The following is a 14,818-nucleotide window of genomic DNA, read 5'->3' on the forward strand; positions in this document are numbered from 1 at the left end:
AGAGCAATCTTTCCTTGGGTTAAATTATAATTACTTCACTATGAAGTGTCTAAACTTCTAAAGAATTTCCTAGTTCTTACTAAAATGCACTTCAAAAAGACCATGAAAACACAAATTTAGTTGACAGGCTACAACGGGATTCAGAAAAAGACACAGTGAATATAGACTTAGGTGCAGTTTCATGCTGGTGATTTTTCTTTTTTAAAATGTAAGCCACTAATTGTTTAAGAAAAAATTTTAAACCAAAAGTTGCATATTAATATTACACACGAACTGAAACATAAGTGACTTTTAGCACAGTACATACATGCTTACATAAACTCAAATATTTACACATTTAAAGCAATTTCCATTTAACATATGAAATTTCTGAAATACATAAAAGCATTAATACTTTCTATAAAACTACAATTAAAACATCAATTTGCTACAAGCATACAAAACATCAAGTGCTTTCTTGGAGTTTCAAGTTACCTCTTTAAAATAAGATCTTGCTTGCATATGTAGTCTTTCTCCAATAATCAGTATGAACTTTTTTTTCCCTAAGAGGTTTATTTTCCAGGTACATTATAAGCTCAAGAAAACGGACCCAACAATTATGCAATGTAATTATGTCATAACAACTTAATTGCACATAATGCTTTAAAGTAGGTTTGGATGAAGTTCTCAAACACTTTGGTATATGTTCTTCAGGGACTTCTATTAGAAACAACAGGAATTGTAAGTCCCTTCAGTCCCCATTTTGCTTTAAAATGGACAAGTCTTTGGTTAAAGTTCTACATTTTGGGCATTTATTATTAATTAAAATGGTCCCCAAACCAATAAATGGTGCTGATGTATTATTAGTTTACAAGACTTCATTTAACTTGTTTCTGATGCAGTGGGAGGCTATGTTCATTTATTATAACATGTCATTGATAGTTTCAATCTTTCACTTATAAGCAGAGAAATCAATAGGTTTAGTCAGTATTTCTCTGTTCATTTTCTGTTATAATCTAAACTACACAGTAATTTGCAGTAACTATAGATACTGTTCCACAGTATATGTGATTATGATTGGAAAGATGTATAGAATTAAATTTAGAGTTAGCTTAGTCGGAATAAGTCAATATTAGACTGTTCAGTAATTCTGCATTAACTATAGTAGGTTGTCAGGTAATGCTTATTTAAAAACCCCAAACCATTCCATTTACAAGAGAAATTGTTGCAAATGTATAAAACAGCAGATATACAAGGAGAACACCAAACGTACTTTATTAGCACAAAAAAGCAGCCGTAACAAGGCACAGCAAGCAGAAACATACATTAGCAGTCAGAGGGTTAGTGTTGCATACAAATATAGCTTTTCTTTTTTGTGGCCTTGGCGATAGCCACTGGGATGTAAAAGAACTTTCTGTAGCAGCAGGTAAGGAAACTAAGCACTCACCAGTGGTACAGAGCACGTTAACAAAAAGACAGAAGAATGGATTCGACTACTTTAGTGCAAAATGTCCAGGACGGAACTGTAAATTCAGTCCAATACTAAGAAGCAAACACTAGAACTTGGTATTACTTCCAAAATAGCTCACTCAAGTAGTATTGCATACTATTCTAAGTGACAAAAAGGTGCTAAGTAAAGTTATTTACAGATACAATGGTTGTACAGTACCTTTTAAATCAGCAATTTAGGTTTAAGATTTTCCATTAAAAATTAAGTGCACTGAAATTCTATAACTTGTACTTAAGCAATTCAGCTATGAGAGTTTACAACAAAGAGATAAATACTGCCATCTAAATTATGAATTACAGTTTAACAATAATCTCAACAATTAGCAACCACTGTAGGATTATCTGACTTGTTTGGGTATCTTTTAGTCTCATTTTCTTCATGGTTCACAAACTCATCACGGGCCTAGAAAAAGATCCAACTTTAATGAATCAGCGATTTGACTGCACATGTCAACTTAAAAGAATCACACGCAGGCCTACTTTGCAGCAGCTATTCCCAATGTTTTATGTTAAAGCACTCATTAAAAAATGAATACTTAAGGCCTTAAATTCTACTACCAACTTTTCATAAGTCTGAAATTTTAAGAACTACTACTTAGAAAACCTGGTTTACTTAACTACCTTTTGCAGAAGAGAAAAGGAGACTGACTATAAACTATATCAACACTTAAGTGAACTGCACTATGCCCTTGTGGCCAGAAAATTGCATTTTTTTTCTAAAAGGAAGGCAGTCTTTATTTTTTGGACTTCCAAAGCTTGATTTATAGTAACTACAAACATCACTACTTTTGGAAGGTTATAGAAAAATTCTTAGAAAAAATAATAATTTCAAACATTAGTCACACTGTTGAAATACTCATCCAATATTAATAATTTGTTCTTCAGTAAGAAATAGAATTCTTCATAGCAAATGCCCCAGAGTTGCTTCACTCAGTTAACTACAGCCATTAAAAACGAAACTGTCAGCTAAATCGGCAGAATGTTTCTGTAGCCTTACTGAACACCTGTAGCTGTATCCTCTGTTGTCTCAATAGGCACCACGTTTATCTGAGTAAGTAACAGCAGATTGCACCTGACAAATACTAACACTAAGCTTACATACTGTACTGAAAAAACCTAACACTGATATGTGTGCTTGCTAGAGGTGTACTGCCCGATGCACATAGAAGCAGATCTAGTTAATGCCCTTTGGGGACAGGAGGGTTTACTTTGCCTTGACTGGTTCTCGTTCTAGCCAGCGAACTCTAACTTTTTGTTTATAATGATACTCTTTTAAAAAATCCTGTAACATTGATGGTAAAGGGAGCCCATCAATTCCATCATACGTAGTGCATCTGCAGATGACTGCACGGCAGATGTACTGCAGGCTAAAAGGGAAAGTCCTATTTAGTGATATCGTAAGCAATGGTTCAAAAAACATGCAAGAACTGGGGTCTTTGTAATGTTCCAAAAGTCCTGTTACAGTGGAGGAGTGAAACACACACGGGTCGTGAGCGTCAAAACTAAAGTTGTGATTCCACTGTTCAATTCGGGCATGCAGGGATCTGTTGTAGCGACGGAAGCTCACAGAGAAGAGGTAGTCCTCCTGTGCAGAGTCCCTGAGCAAAAATGTACCTTCAGGTTTCCCTTCCAGAAGGGCTTCTGCTTCGTAACGGTCCATCACTCCCCAGTAACAGGGATTACCTGTGATCTGAAGCAAATCCGGCACGAGGCAGTGTATGTAATCAATCTGTGTATGGACTTTCCAAGCTCCCTGTCTGCTAACGTGGGCGTGGCTGTCTCCAGATACCTGACGTTGCTTCTGCCTCCGTGACTGCAAACACAGCGTGGTTGTGTCCTCTTCAGAGTCACAATTAGCTTGTGGAATTGCAGAACTGTCCCCATTTATTTCAGTCATTCCAGGAGCTAACTTTGGTCCCAGTTTATATAACGGGTTAACCTGTGCAGTGGCTTCAAATGTATGTATTTGTGCGTTGGGAGGGGGGTCAACCCCTTCTTCAATACTAAGCCGCCTTCTCTCTCGAAGCCTATCTTCTTCATCTTCTGTAGAAACCAAGGATGGATCAAATGTATCAAAAAATGTTGAATGTGGGCTCACAGGAGCTGTATGCTGTTTAATCAAATGCCATTTTTGGGCCAAATCCGAGCCAGCAGGAAAAGGGCATTTCTCAAGCATTAATTCAGAAAGGTGTATTTTTCTTTTATTAGAAAAGAGGGGCTTTGACTGCTTGTTGTAAGTTCTCATGGGAAAACACAAGCCCACAGTATCCTGCAACCTCTGTCTCAGAGAGCGACTTCCTACGGCTCTGCTGGAAACGCTGTCCATGTCGTGCACAGAGCTTACACCATATCGCCTCTCTCTCCTTTGAAGTCCACTTCGAGTTCTACCAAACTTTTTATCAGTATCCAGTGAACTCTGTGTCTTTGTAGAACAGGAATGTTTCTTCTTCCCACCCCAAGGAGCATGTCGAGAGTAGGAATCTCTTCTGGCAAGTCTTGTTCCTGGGGTGACACATGAGTCATTATCCTTTTCAATGCTTATTTCAACAATCTGAGGAATTTCAGTGGCACAGTTTTGGTTTCTCCTTGAAGAATTCTTTGAAGGGCTTAACCCCAGTTGTAAGGCAACATTTTCTCTTAAGGGGCTGCTTTGTTGCTGAGGAGCTGAGTCTCCTATACTGATGTTTTTGTCTTTGACAGACAAACATCTGTTTGAGTTCATATCCACATTTTCACTACGGCTTCCTCCCTCATGACTGAAGAGATTCTGACACCTGTATTTGAAGTTATTCCACATTTTCCCCACTTTATCCATTGATTATAAGACCTAAGACAAAGACAGGAAAAGGAGAAAATAAGTTAATCAAAGTAGTGTGTGAAAACAGAAAAGGCAGATAAGTACCCACCCCGCTTCTTCTCATTGGAAATGAGGGGGTTCTGGTCAGAAATTCACCTTACATTGCCCTGCTAAGGTGATGAGGCTCTTACAGTGTTTGGCAGCTGTTAGGCCATCAGGCCCTTCTGTGGCACCATTATTCAAGCTAGTCCTCACTTTCCACTTCCTTTCAGATAGAATACTCAGAACACAGGGGAAAGGAAACAAACCCTTAAACTCTGGTTGGTTTTTTCCTATGCATCGACCTAATTTCATTATGACATTGATTTGTCTCCTTTCTTTGAATAATTTAGGTACTGCCTCTAGTATTACAAAGGGAAAGTATGTTCTGTATTGTTGAAAGGTATCTGCATTCAACTTCTCCAAAGTGATAATCAGGGCCACATTTGTGTAATACATTAAAATTAGTTTAAAAACCTTTAAGTAGTAATCTTACCAATTTCACTTACCAACTAACTGCCGCTGTACTCATCTGGCAGTCTAAACCTTACAGGTCAATCACCTGTAAAAATTCCATATCTGCCCTCCTCGCCCTATGACATAACAAATCTTATCCATGATTTTGAAGAAGCAGTTTGAGTATAATGGAAAATAGAAAAGAAAGAGAATATAAAATTTAGGTTTAAATGGAAGATGTCTTTAAGCTTCCCAATTCTTAACCCTGGAAGAGCTTGAAAATAACAGAGTAATAGAAAAAAAGTTATGATACTTTAGTAAATAAAAAACAAAAAATATGCAATTTGGCATCTTTATTCTTCTTAAAAAAAATTTTTAAAGCAGTTTATGGCACTTTACAAGTGAGCTATTTTAAGACTACAACATTTATAGGCACACTCTCATTCAGTAACCTAAAAGTCAACATTAGATGAAATGGAAAAGCCTAAACTTAAAATTAAACTAGTTTTGTCACAACATGACAGCAAGAAGTTTTTAAAAAGTGTTATTTTTCTATTTTGCCATTTAGTAAGTATGGCGCTTTTTCCGCTGAATTTTTTGTTCATGTTTACTATGTCATTATGTACTATTCTGCACAATTTAGAATCAGTATCGGAAAACTATCTGAGTTGTTTCTTACAGTGGTGAGAGTCATTAGAGCTGATCCTCCCATAACTGACTAATCCTCTCTGTCAGAAATACTTGCATTTTTCAAGAAGCTGAGTAGGATCAAGAGAAATAAAAAATAAACTTTCTTAAGATGAATTACATATCTTCCCTTTAGTTTCTTACAGAAAGGGCTCTTGGACTAACAGTGCTCTTGGACTAGTGACAATGCCATCATAGAGAATTTATGTCTACAAAATCATAAATTGTACTTTCAGATTCTTCTTTATTAAAAGCATACTCAAGTGGTATATATTCTAATAAAATCTATTAGATGGAACTGTTGAATCTTATTAAACTCTGTCAGAACATTCTGTCTCTTCCTCCTTGCAAAAAAAATGTTTTTGTAAGCCTTTTTTGAGGCTTACACCATTTGAACTTAACATGCCTGTTGTAATCACTTACTGTTTTTTATATTAAGATTTCACTCATAGCCCTGTTATTTTTAGGACTAATTCCTGCTACATTCCTGTTGACTCCAAAATTTGTAGATCTACTCTTTTGATACCCATGTCCCTTCTAGCCTGGCTTCCTTCTCATTTCTTTGAGTTGCTTTTTATTTTTACCTAATTCATACATTTATAGTTCCAAAGGTCAAATACTACTACGAGGCTTATAACAAAAAAGAGCATTTCCTGCAACATCCTCTCCATTCTTGATTCCCACTCCCAGGATATCAAGGGAAATTACTTTTGAATTCTGTTAGCTGTTTCTTGCTGCTACTTTCCTCACTGTTTCTAGATAACATGTTCATATTGCTATTGGTTGATAACAGTCTATTGGGTGATGGAAATAATTTACCCCCCAAATTTTGAGGGCATTATTCCACTGTTCTGGTGGCTTCAACATGGCTGTTGTAAAGTCTAATATCACACCAGTTCCCAGTCTTCTGCATGTGACCTGTTTTTATTTTGTGAAAAATTATACCTCTTCTTTTTCTCCTTAGTGTGGGGCCTTTTTGATAGTCGTTGTGCCAGGCCCTTTCAGTGTCTTTTTATTCCCCCACCTTCCCTCCCTCCCTCCTGGAAGTCCTTTTCATTAGACACTCGACCACTTAGATTCATCTTTTGATTATCATATATCTTCAAGATTGCATTTCTTTTCATTTTCTATTGGTAGATTTCTTTGGCATCACTTTCTAACAGTTCTCTTGCAGTTACAGTTCTTCCTATCACAGTTTTAATTTCCAAGACCATTTTCTTGTTTCTCTGAATGTTCTTTTTTTAAAAAATAGATTGATTTATTTATTTACTTGTGGCTGTGTTGGGTCTTTGCTTCTGCGTGCAGGCTTTCTCTAGTTGCAGTGAGCGGGGGCTCCTGTTCGTTGCGGTGCACAGGCTTCTTATCATGGTGGCTTCTCTTGTTGCGGAGCACGGGCTCTAGGCGTGTGGGCTTCAGTAGTTGTGGTGGGCAGGCTCAGCAGTTGCGGCGCACGGGCTCTAGAGCACAGGCTCAGTAGTTGTGGTGCACGGGCTTAGTTGCTCCGCGGCGTGTGGGATCTTCCCGGACCAGGGCTTGAACCTGTGTCCCCTGCATTGGCAGGCAGATTCTTAATCACTGTGCCACCAGGGAAGTCCTGAATGTTCTTTTTAATAGCATCCTATTCTAGCTTCTTGGATATAATATCTCATTTCTCTAAGGATACAAAGTTTTAAAATATCTTCTTTTATAACATTTTAAATATTTTTATCTCTTTCTTCTTAGTACCTTATTTTTTTCTCCTTACATCTTTAGGTCTCTGTTTTTTACTTCAGAGGCTTTCCGCAAGTGTGATGATGCATCACCACTGACATGCTGATCAGAAGCTCTGTCCACTTGGGGAGGTGGGGGTGAGTGGGTGGTGCTTGTCAACTGGCTTTATTACAAGGCAATGAGACAATGAGTTGGTTTTTTATTAGGGAATCCTCAGAAGTTAGCATCTGTAAACCTTGTCTCCTGGCTGCTCATCCCAGAGAGAAATGCTCCAATCTCCTGTCTGGGGCATAGACACCTGACTGCCACGTTCTGAGAACAGGGAAAAGGGAATGGTGAGGTCTTAACCTCAATATTCAGACTTTCGCTTAGTCCGTTTTTCAAAAGTTGTCCTTATTTTCACAAGATATCCCAACTTGAGTTACAAATAACTTCTTAGATTAAATTTCTCCCAGCTCTAACCTCTTGTTTCATCCAAGGTAAAGGAACAATCGTTTCCAGGCTGCTCAGGGTGAAGGAGGACACATGGGAGACTGATACACAGACTTCCCACCGTTCTTGTTTTCAGCTCCATACTCCACCCTTACCTTCTGAGGTGACTGGTTCCTTCAATTTCTGAGCTAGCAGCATAAACTGGGTTGCTTCTTTTTAACATCAGGTTTTTATTTTATTTATTTATTTATTTTTGTGGTACGCGGGCCTCTCAGTGTTGTGGCCTCTCCCGTTGCAGACGCGCAGGCTCAGCGGCCATGGCTCACGGGCCCAGCCGCTCCGCGGCATATGGGATCTTCCCGGACCGGGGCACGAACCCGCGTCCCCTGCATCGGCAGGCGGATTCTCAACCACTGCGCCACCAGGGAAGCCCAACATCAGGTTTTTAGATCAGCTTTCTCAGTTCTGCTAATTTCTACAAACCTGCTTCTATCAAAAACTTGTTGAGCAATCAGGCTTACTTCTGCCTCCTTTCATTTGCTTTCTACTTGTGATTTATGCCTTCTATTTTTTTTTATTCCTTTCATTTCAGTGGGGTTCTAGGAGGGTATAAAGATAAAATGCCAAAGTTCAACCTGACATATTTAACCGGAAAGTCCCCCTTTCACTGTTAAAGAGAGTGAATGGTCCTGCATAGAAAATCCCCCACCCAGATGAATGATTTCTTCCAAACAGAGAAAGAGCAAAGTTTTCTGGGATGAGGGAATCCATACAATAATGCTGGCTGTAAAACATAATCACCTGGATGTAACTGGAAAAATATACAGCTTTTTAAACTGTACACAGGCCCCCTCCCAGGAAATTCTGATTCAACTGGCCTGGAGTTGGGCCTGGACCCTGCTATTTTTTATAAGCTCTCTGAGTGATTCTAGAGCAGTGTAAAAAAGCCACTGGCCTAGGGTAGCCTGGTCAGAGGCTCCAATGGTAGCTCTGAAAGAGACAAGTAAAAGGACACTGTAGTGGTTGGTGGCATGTGAATAGTACTAAATAAACTACCTACCACAATCTTATCACTGTTTCTTTTTTTTTTTTTTGCCATGTATACAAGAGGCCTGCAGAATCTTTAGGAGGAACTGTCTAGAACAGTGCCTCTTAAATTATCTGTAGTGAAGAACCAGTTTCTTTTTAACTTCACAGACTGATTCTTTTGTAAGATATAATAATACATTGCTTAAAAAATGAAATGTAAAAAAAGATATATGAAATACAAGTGCCAAGTTTCTTATTAGATTGAGCAGATATAAAATAACTTAAATTGCTATAAAATATTTTAAATTCTTGCTTTTAATTTCTATACTTAACCTGTCATAAACTGGTAACAAACTGTAGGCCGGCACCAGTTCATGGTCCATACTTTAAATAGCTCTGGTCTAGAGCTGTGCTGTCTGATATATGTGGTTACTGAGTCCTTGAAATGTGGCTAGTGCCACATACTGAAATAACAATAGTTTGCATACAACTGGTAAAATATAGTATTAAAATTAATTTCATCTGCTTTTTGCTTTTTAAATGTGGCCACCAGAAAATTTTAAATTACATATATGGTTCAAATTATATTTCTATTGGACAGTACTGATCTAGAGAAGGGGTCAGCAGGCTGTAGACCGAGAAGCAAATCTGGCCTTTGGCCTATTTCTGTATAGACTCAGATAAGAATGGTTTTTACACTTTTAAAAGGGATTAAAAAAACAAAAACAAAAAACCCACAAAGAACATTTGACAGAGACCACATGCAGCCTACAAAGCCTAAAGTATTTTCTATCTGGCTCTTTACAGAAAAAGTTTGTTGACCTTGGTCTAGTGCATGTAAGATTATAAACCACACCACTGCAGAAACTAAAAGAGCAATATTCAAAAAGTACAGAAATCTCTCTTCTCCATGTTTATAAGATAAATTCTGTAGCTATCTAAAGATATTTCTTTGACAAGCAAATTATACCTAAAAAAATGACTGTCCATTTTAGAAAGCGACCAAACTTAAAACCACTTATTCCATATACAGTTCTTTGTAAGCTGTATAAACAAGTGGGACATGCAGAAAACATTTGTACTTGCCAGGTGACAGAAGGCAGTTTCTAACACTAAGCCTTTGGTTCAGTTTCACAGACAGAGCATGAAATTTAGTGGTTTCTCTATTCCTAATTTGGAGACTGCTGCTAGATTGCATCGTGACAAAATACCCTAATTTAAAGAAAGACTATTATGCTTCCACACCCCTTTGGGGACAGAAAGTAGATTTTTCCTAAGATGGGGAATGCTATGTGGGTGGCTGTAATACTGGGAAGAAAATCACCGATAGTGATTCATAGAAGAGTCCATGTAAGAATCAGGAAGGCATTTCAGCTATCTTAATATTTACAATGTCAGTTCTGAGGTTCTTTTACTTGTTTTCTTGTTAAATTTTTGGAAATATGTTTGGCTGAAACCCTTTGAGAACTAAATTAAAACTCTATTACTTTATGGTTTTATATAAAGTTACACAGGGCTATAAAAAAGTGTTTAATTTCAATTGTATTGATTCTAAATTGAAAGTTCATCATCTTTCACATTTCTATACCTGCAGTTATCCTTAAAACTCTCCAAAGCAAATTTCTAAAAAGTCATTCCTTCCTTGAAGGACAATCATAATTTAAAATTGGTTTTATAATAATGTAGTAAGTAAAATAGCTTTTGCTGAAAAATGATACTTAACAGGATAAACTATAAATCAGAATTATAAAATATCAGAGGTCAAATTCCATTACTATAAAAATTTACATATATTAAAAAAGTAAAGACCATAGTCAATGGCCCTCTTAATAAAGTAGTATCTATTACAAAATTTCCACAAAGCAAAATAATTGAAATAGTTCCTAGGAGTTCATTTCAATGGGACTTGATCCACACTTTATTAGAAATAAATTAAATTCAACAAGTTTTAAGACTACATGGCATGCCACAGTGAGTAAAGAGGAAGAATGTGACCCAACTAAAATCCCTCCTCTACTGTTTAGTCTACCTAGACTACTTAAGTCATGGTAGTACCTTTCCAATAGAAACCTCTTCAGTTACAGTACAAAAACTGGGACACATGGCTGATTAAACTATTTCTGTGCTAAAGTCAGGTACAGGAGGCAGTTTAGGAGATTCCATTTTTGATTGATATTTTGGTGACATTTCAATAATTTTTAGAAAAAATAATACAATGTTAAATATTAAAGACTGACCCAGAAATCCAGGGATGCATGGCTATCATAGCTATAGTCCCTTAAAAGAATCTGAGAACCACTGGAGATTTTTAGAAAATTATTTACATACTTTACCGTGACATGATCTATATTATCCAACTGGATGCCTGTTTATCTTTTATACTGTTATTTAATATTATATTCAACCATATAAAATTGCTGTTTTGTGGGTAATAAATGGCCATATAATTCAACCTCAGAGTTACAGTATTGCACTATAGATAATATATCAATACAGTAGACCATGTACATGTGCACTCAAAAACTGTGGAGTCCACTGACCTAGTACACTTGGAGACTTCTTCCCATCAGCTAAGTTACACTTTTACTGAGTTCGCTTCCAGACCTGTTCATGCCATTTATACTTATTACTGTAATTAGGTGATTTGTTAATTAACAGAATGCGGGGGAGTGGGGAAGACTGAGTTGAATGACTTTGAAATACTCAGTAAAAGTGAGATACTTATGTTGCTGAATTAGGTACAGGCAAGAAAATAGTTTTAAAAGTTGGAAAAAATATTGCAAAAATCCATAAGGATTCTAAACTCAGAATGTATCAGAAGAGTCTAAATTCTTGTTTTACTTAAAAAACCCAAACTGGAAATCTGAGATGATATATTATGGGTATGGTTTCTGAAAGATAAACAATATGGAACTGGCAGCTAATGGACCTACTCCCAAAGAAAAGGCCTTTGTCCCTTAATAAAAAGACTGATGAATGAACATGCAGTCATGTTCTTAGAGTAAAAATTTTAAGGCATGCATCCCTTTTTATGATTTCTTGCTTTATTAGACTCTGTAGACTACTGTCACTGACTGAATCAAAGGAAAGGTCTTTCTTAATAATCATTTAATTTTATAGTAGTGCCAGGTGGGAGTAGTAAAAAGTCCTAATGATAACAGGGAGTCAAGATCTAGATTAAGGGATGGTGAGCAAGGAAGACTTCTCTCTGAGGAGGTGGTATTTCAAAATTTTGTCCTAAAGGATGAGTAAGAATGAATTAGGGACAGTGTTCCACAGGTAGAGGAAGCAGCATTTGCAAAGGTCCTGAAGCAGGAATAAGCATGGCATGAACAATGGCTGAAGCTAACATAAACTAGCAAGTGAAGGGAAGAGTGCCAAGGTGAAGTGGAAGAGGTAGGCAGGCCTATAATCCACGGTAAGAGAATAAGAAAGGATGTTGATACTGCACAAAGACTACTACAGAGGTCCAGGTAAGAACTCGACTAGGGTGGTGATAGTGGAGATAGATAGATTTGAAATGTTTAGAAGATAAACCTGCAGGATTAAAGATTGCCTTGAAATGGGGAATGGGGAAGAGGTGTCAAAAATGAGTTTCCGGCTTGGGCAAATGGGTGGAAAGAGATGCTATTTCAGAGACAGAAAACACAATAGATAGAGCAGTTTTGGCAAGTGAGGGGTTGAAGAGAGTTAATAAATTCAATTTAGGAAACACTACAGTTGAGACTGTCATTGAGACATCCTAGTGAAACCTCATCAGTCTGAGTGTATATTCAAATAATGTATTACTATACAGCAGGGGTGATAAACTACTGTTACTTGCATCTATACATATGAACCTCAAAGACATAATGCTTAGAGAAAGATATGAAATTAAGATATATACACTATGAATCAGTTTATCTTTTAAACAGGCAAAGTCCAAAATATGTTGGTGAGATATGTATACATACCTAGTAAGAATATAAAAAGCAGGTAAATGGTTACCCTTGTGGGGAGAGATATATATATATATGTATATAGATAATACATATCTAGTAAGAATATAAAAAGCAGTAAATGGTTACCCTTGTGGGGAGGGATATAGAATTAGTGAGAGGCACTCAGAAGGCTTCTAAAACACTGTTAATTTCCTATTTGTTTGGCTGGGTAATGGCTACATGGTTATTACTTACTAAATATTCTTTAGATTTCACTTACAATTTTACACATTCTTTCCTGTACACGATACATTGCACAATAAAATTTTAAAAATTATACAGCCACATTTTGACCATAATGGGAATTAATAACCAAATATTAAACAAAAAAACCCCACTAGGGGGCTTCCCTGGTGGCACAGTGGTTGAGAGTCCACCTGCTGATGCAGGGGATACGGGTTCGTGCCCTGGTCCAGGAAGATCCCACATGCCGCAGAGTGGCTGGGCCCATGAGCCATGGCCGCTGAGCCTGCATGTCCAGAGCCTGTGCTCCGCAACGGGAGAGGCCCCAATAGTGAGAGGCCCCTGTACCGCAAAAAAAAAGAAAAAAGAAAAAAAAAAGAAAAGAAAACCCACTAGGAAAATAAAAGGCTCTCATAACTCAGGTAAAAGAAGAATTCAAAACTGAAAGTTAGACTATTTAGAAAATAGCATATTAATATTTGGAGGATTTTTTTTTCTGTATGGCAATTTGGTGGTTTATCAAAATGTTCCATTAAAGGATGGAACTGATATTACAATTTGACAAACCTAGCACATGCACACTCAAAAGAAAACTCTACTGGCTTGCTCCATTTTCATTGCAATGTGTGAAACATTACTCTGACCAAAAGAACCCAGAGCAAAAGGTATATTCACAGGCCTATTGTGAATGTTTTGGTGTCTATATTCTATGCCTATCTACTATGAAAGTCATAACTCTTTCTGTAGGCTTGTATACCACTCAAAAATTTTCTGATATTATTATAACTAATGGATCTATATGACTAAATTTCACTTCTCTTCTAGAATACTACTTTCAACTATATGGCCAATTAAGAATACATTTGCTCCAATAAAGATGTTAAAAAATAAATAAAAACAGTAAAATTATCAAAAAAAAGAATACGTTTGAAACCACATGCCTAATTTCAAGGGATGTAGTTTAAGAAGTTGTTATATTTCTTTCTTTATATTAAGGGAAATATAGTAGTACATCTTAAAAAAGAAAAAAGAAAAGACATAAAATCAAATTAAGAGTAACAGTGTTATATAGACTCTGCATTAATACCGCCCCCCCAAAAAAAGACAATTTAAGAGCTATTTCTTTTTCTGATTTAAAAAAAAAGTATCTAAAATTTGCATTTCTGCTTCTTCAATTTTAATCACACAATTCTAATTTCCAGTGTCATACAGGAGGGTGCTCTGAACCATCAAAATCCCAGATTCTTAAACCCTGTAGTGATTCTGCCTGAACTTTGCTTAGGGCGACATAATGAAAAGGGCATAGGCAAGAGACAGTCAGTTGAGGGGGTGTAGTAGGGAGAAGGCTGAATTCCAACTTCACCATTTGAGAATGCTGTGAACTTTGATGTAGTCCTTCATATTTCTGAACCTAAATGTCCCTCTTGGTAAAATGAGGATAACAATATCTACCTCATGGGTTGGATGTGAGGATTAGAAACCATATCTATAAAGCCTTTGGCTCCCAGGAGACACTCAAAAGACAGGAACTTTTAAAATGTTACCAGTACTACCTAGCATAAAGCTTTAGCTTCTCTTTCTTTTTAAAAATAATTCTCCCTTTCATTTCTTCTAGGACATGCCACAAATGTCAGTATTTTCCTATATACAACACATGCGGGATCGCAAGTTCTATTATTAATCATTTAAACCTCTATACTATTCCCTAGGAAACATTACAGGGATTTCAGTGTTCCTTAGCAGTTGAAGCTATAGCTCATCTACAACCTGAACTAAGCATAGGCAATCTGTGTAGTACTGGGCAAGGCCCAGGAACATAATCCTTATTCATTTTTTTGCTTCAAAATTCCTTTTTAGGGCTTCCCTGGTGGCGCAGTGGTTGAGAATCCGCCTGCCGATGCAGGAGACACGGGTTCGTGCCCTGGTCCGGGAAGATCCCACATGCCGCGGAGCAACTAAGCCCGTGAGCCATGGCCGCTGAGCCTGTGCGTCCGGAGCCTGTGCTCCGCAACGGGAG

The 14,818-nt window shown here is 37.2% G+C and overlaps 2 protein-coding genes across 2 annotated transcripts in view; both read right to left on the reverse strand.

Annotated features, from left to right (window-relative positions):
• Nucleotides 1-1,229: 1,229 nt before the first annotated feature.
• Nucleotides 1,230-4,303, reverse strand: SOCS5 (suppressor of cytokine signaling 5). The gene has a single exon (XM_059078315.2). The coding sequence runs from the start codon at nucleotides 4,301-4,303 to the stop codon at nucleotides 2,693-2,695; it is 1,611 nt and encodes a 536-aa protein (XP_058934298.1). The 3' UTR covers nucleotides 1,230-2,692.
• The window catches only part of CRIPT (CXXC repeat containing interactor of PDZ3 domain), a 136,095-nt gene continuing 122,506 nt past the window's right edge, over nucleotides 1,230-14,818 (reverse strand). The window contains exon 7 of the transcript XR_010835547.1: nucleotides 1,230-4,315. The gene's annotated coding sequence lies outside the window, so the exon portion shown is untranslated. The remainder of the gene's footprint in view (nucleotides 4,316-14,818) is intronic.

The sequence above is a fragment of the Kogia breviceps genome, chromosome 11 (genome assembly GCF_026419965.1).
Source record: "Kogia breviceps isolate mKogBre1 chromosome 11, mKogBre1 haplotype 1, whole genome shotgun sequence".
Lineage (NCBI taxonomy): Eukaryota > Metazoa > Chordata > Mammalia > Artiodactyla > Physeteridae > Kogia > Kogia breviceps.

Bases quoted from the DNA above. Each gene is read 5' to 3' on its own strand.
- SOCS5 (XM_059078315.2), bottom strand. From the start codon at position 4,303: ATGGATAAAGTGGGGAAAATGTGGAATAACTTCAAATACAGGTGTCAG.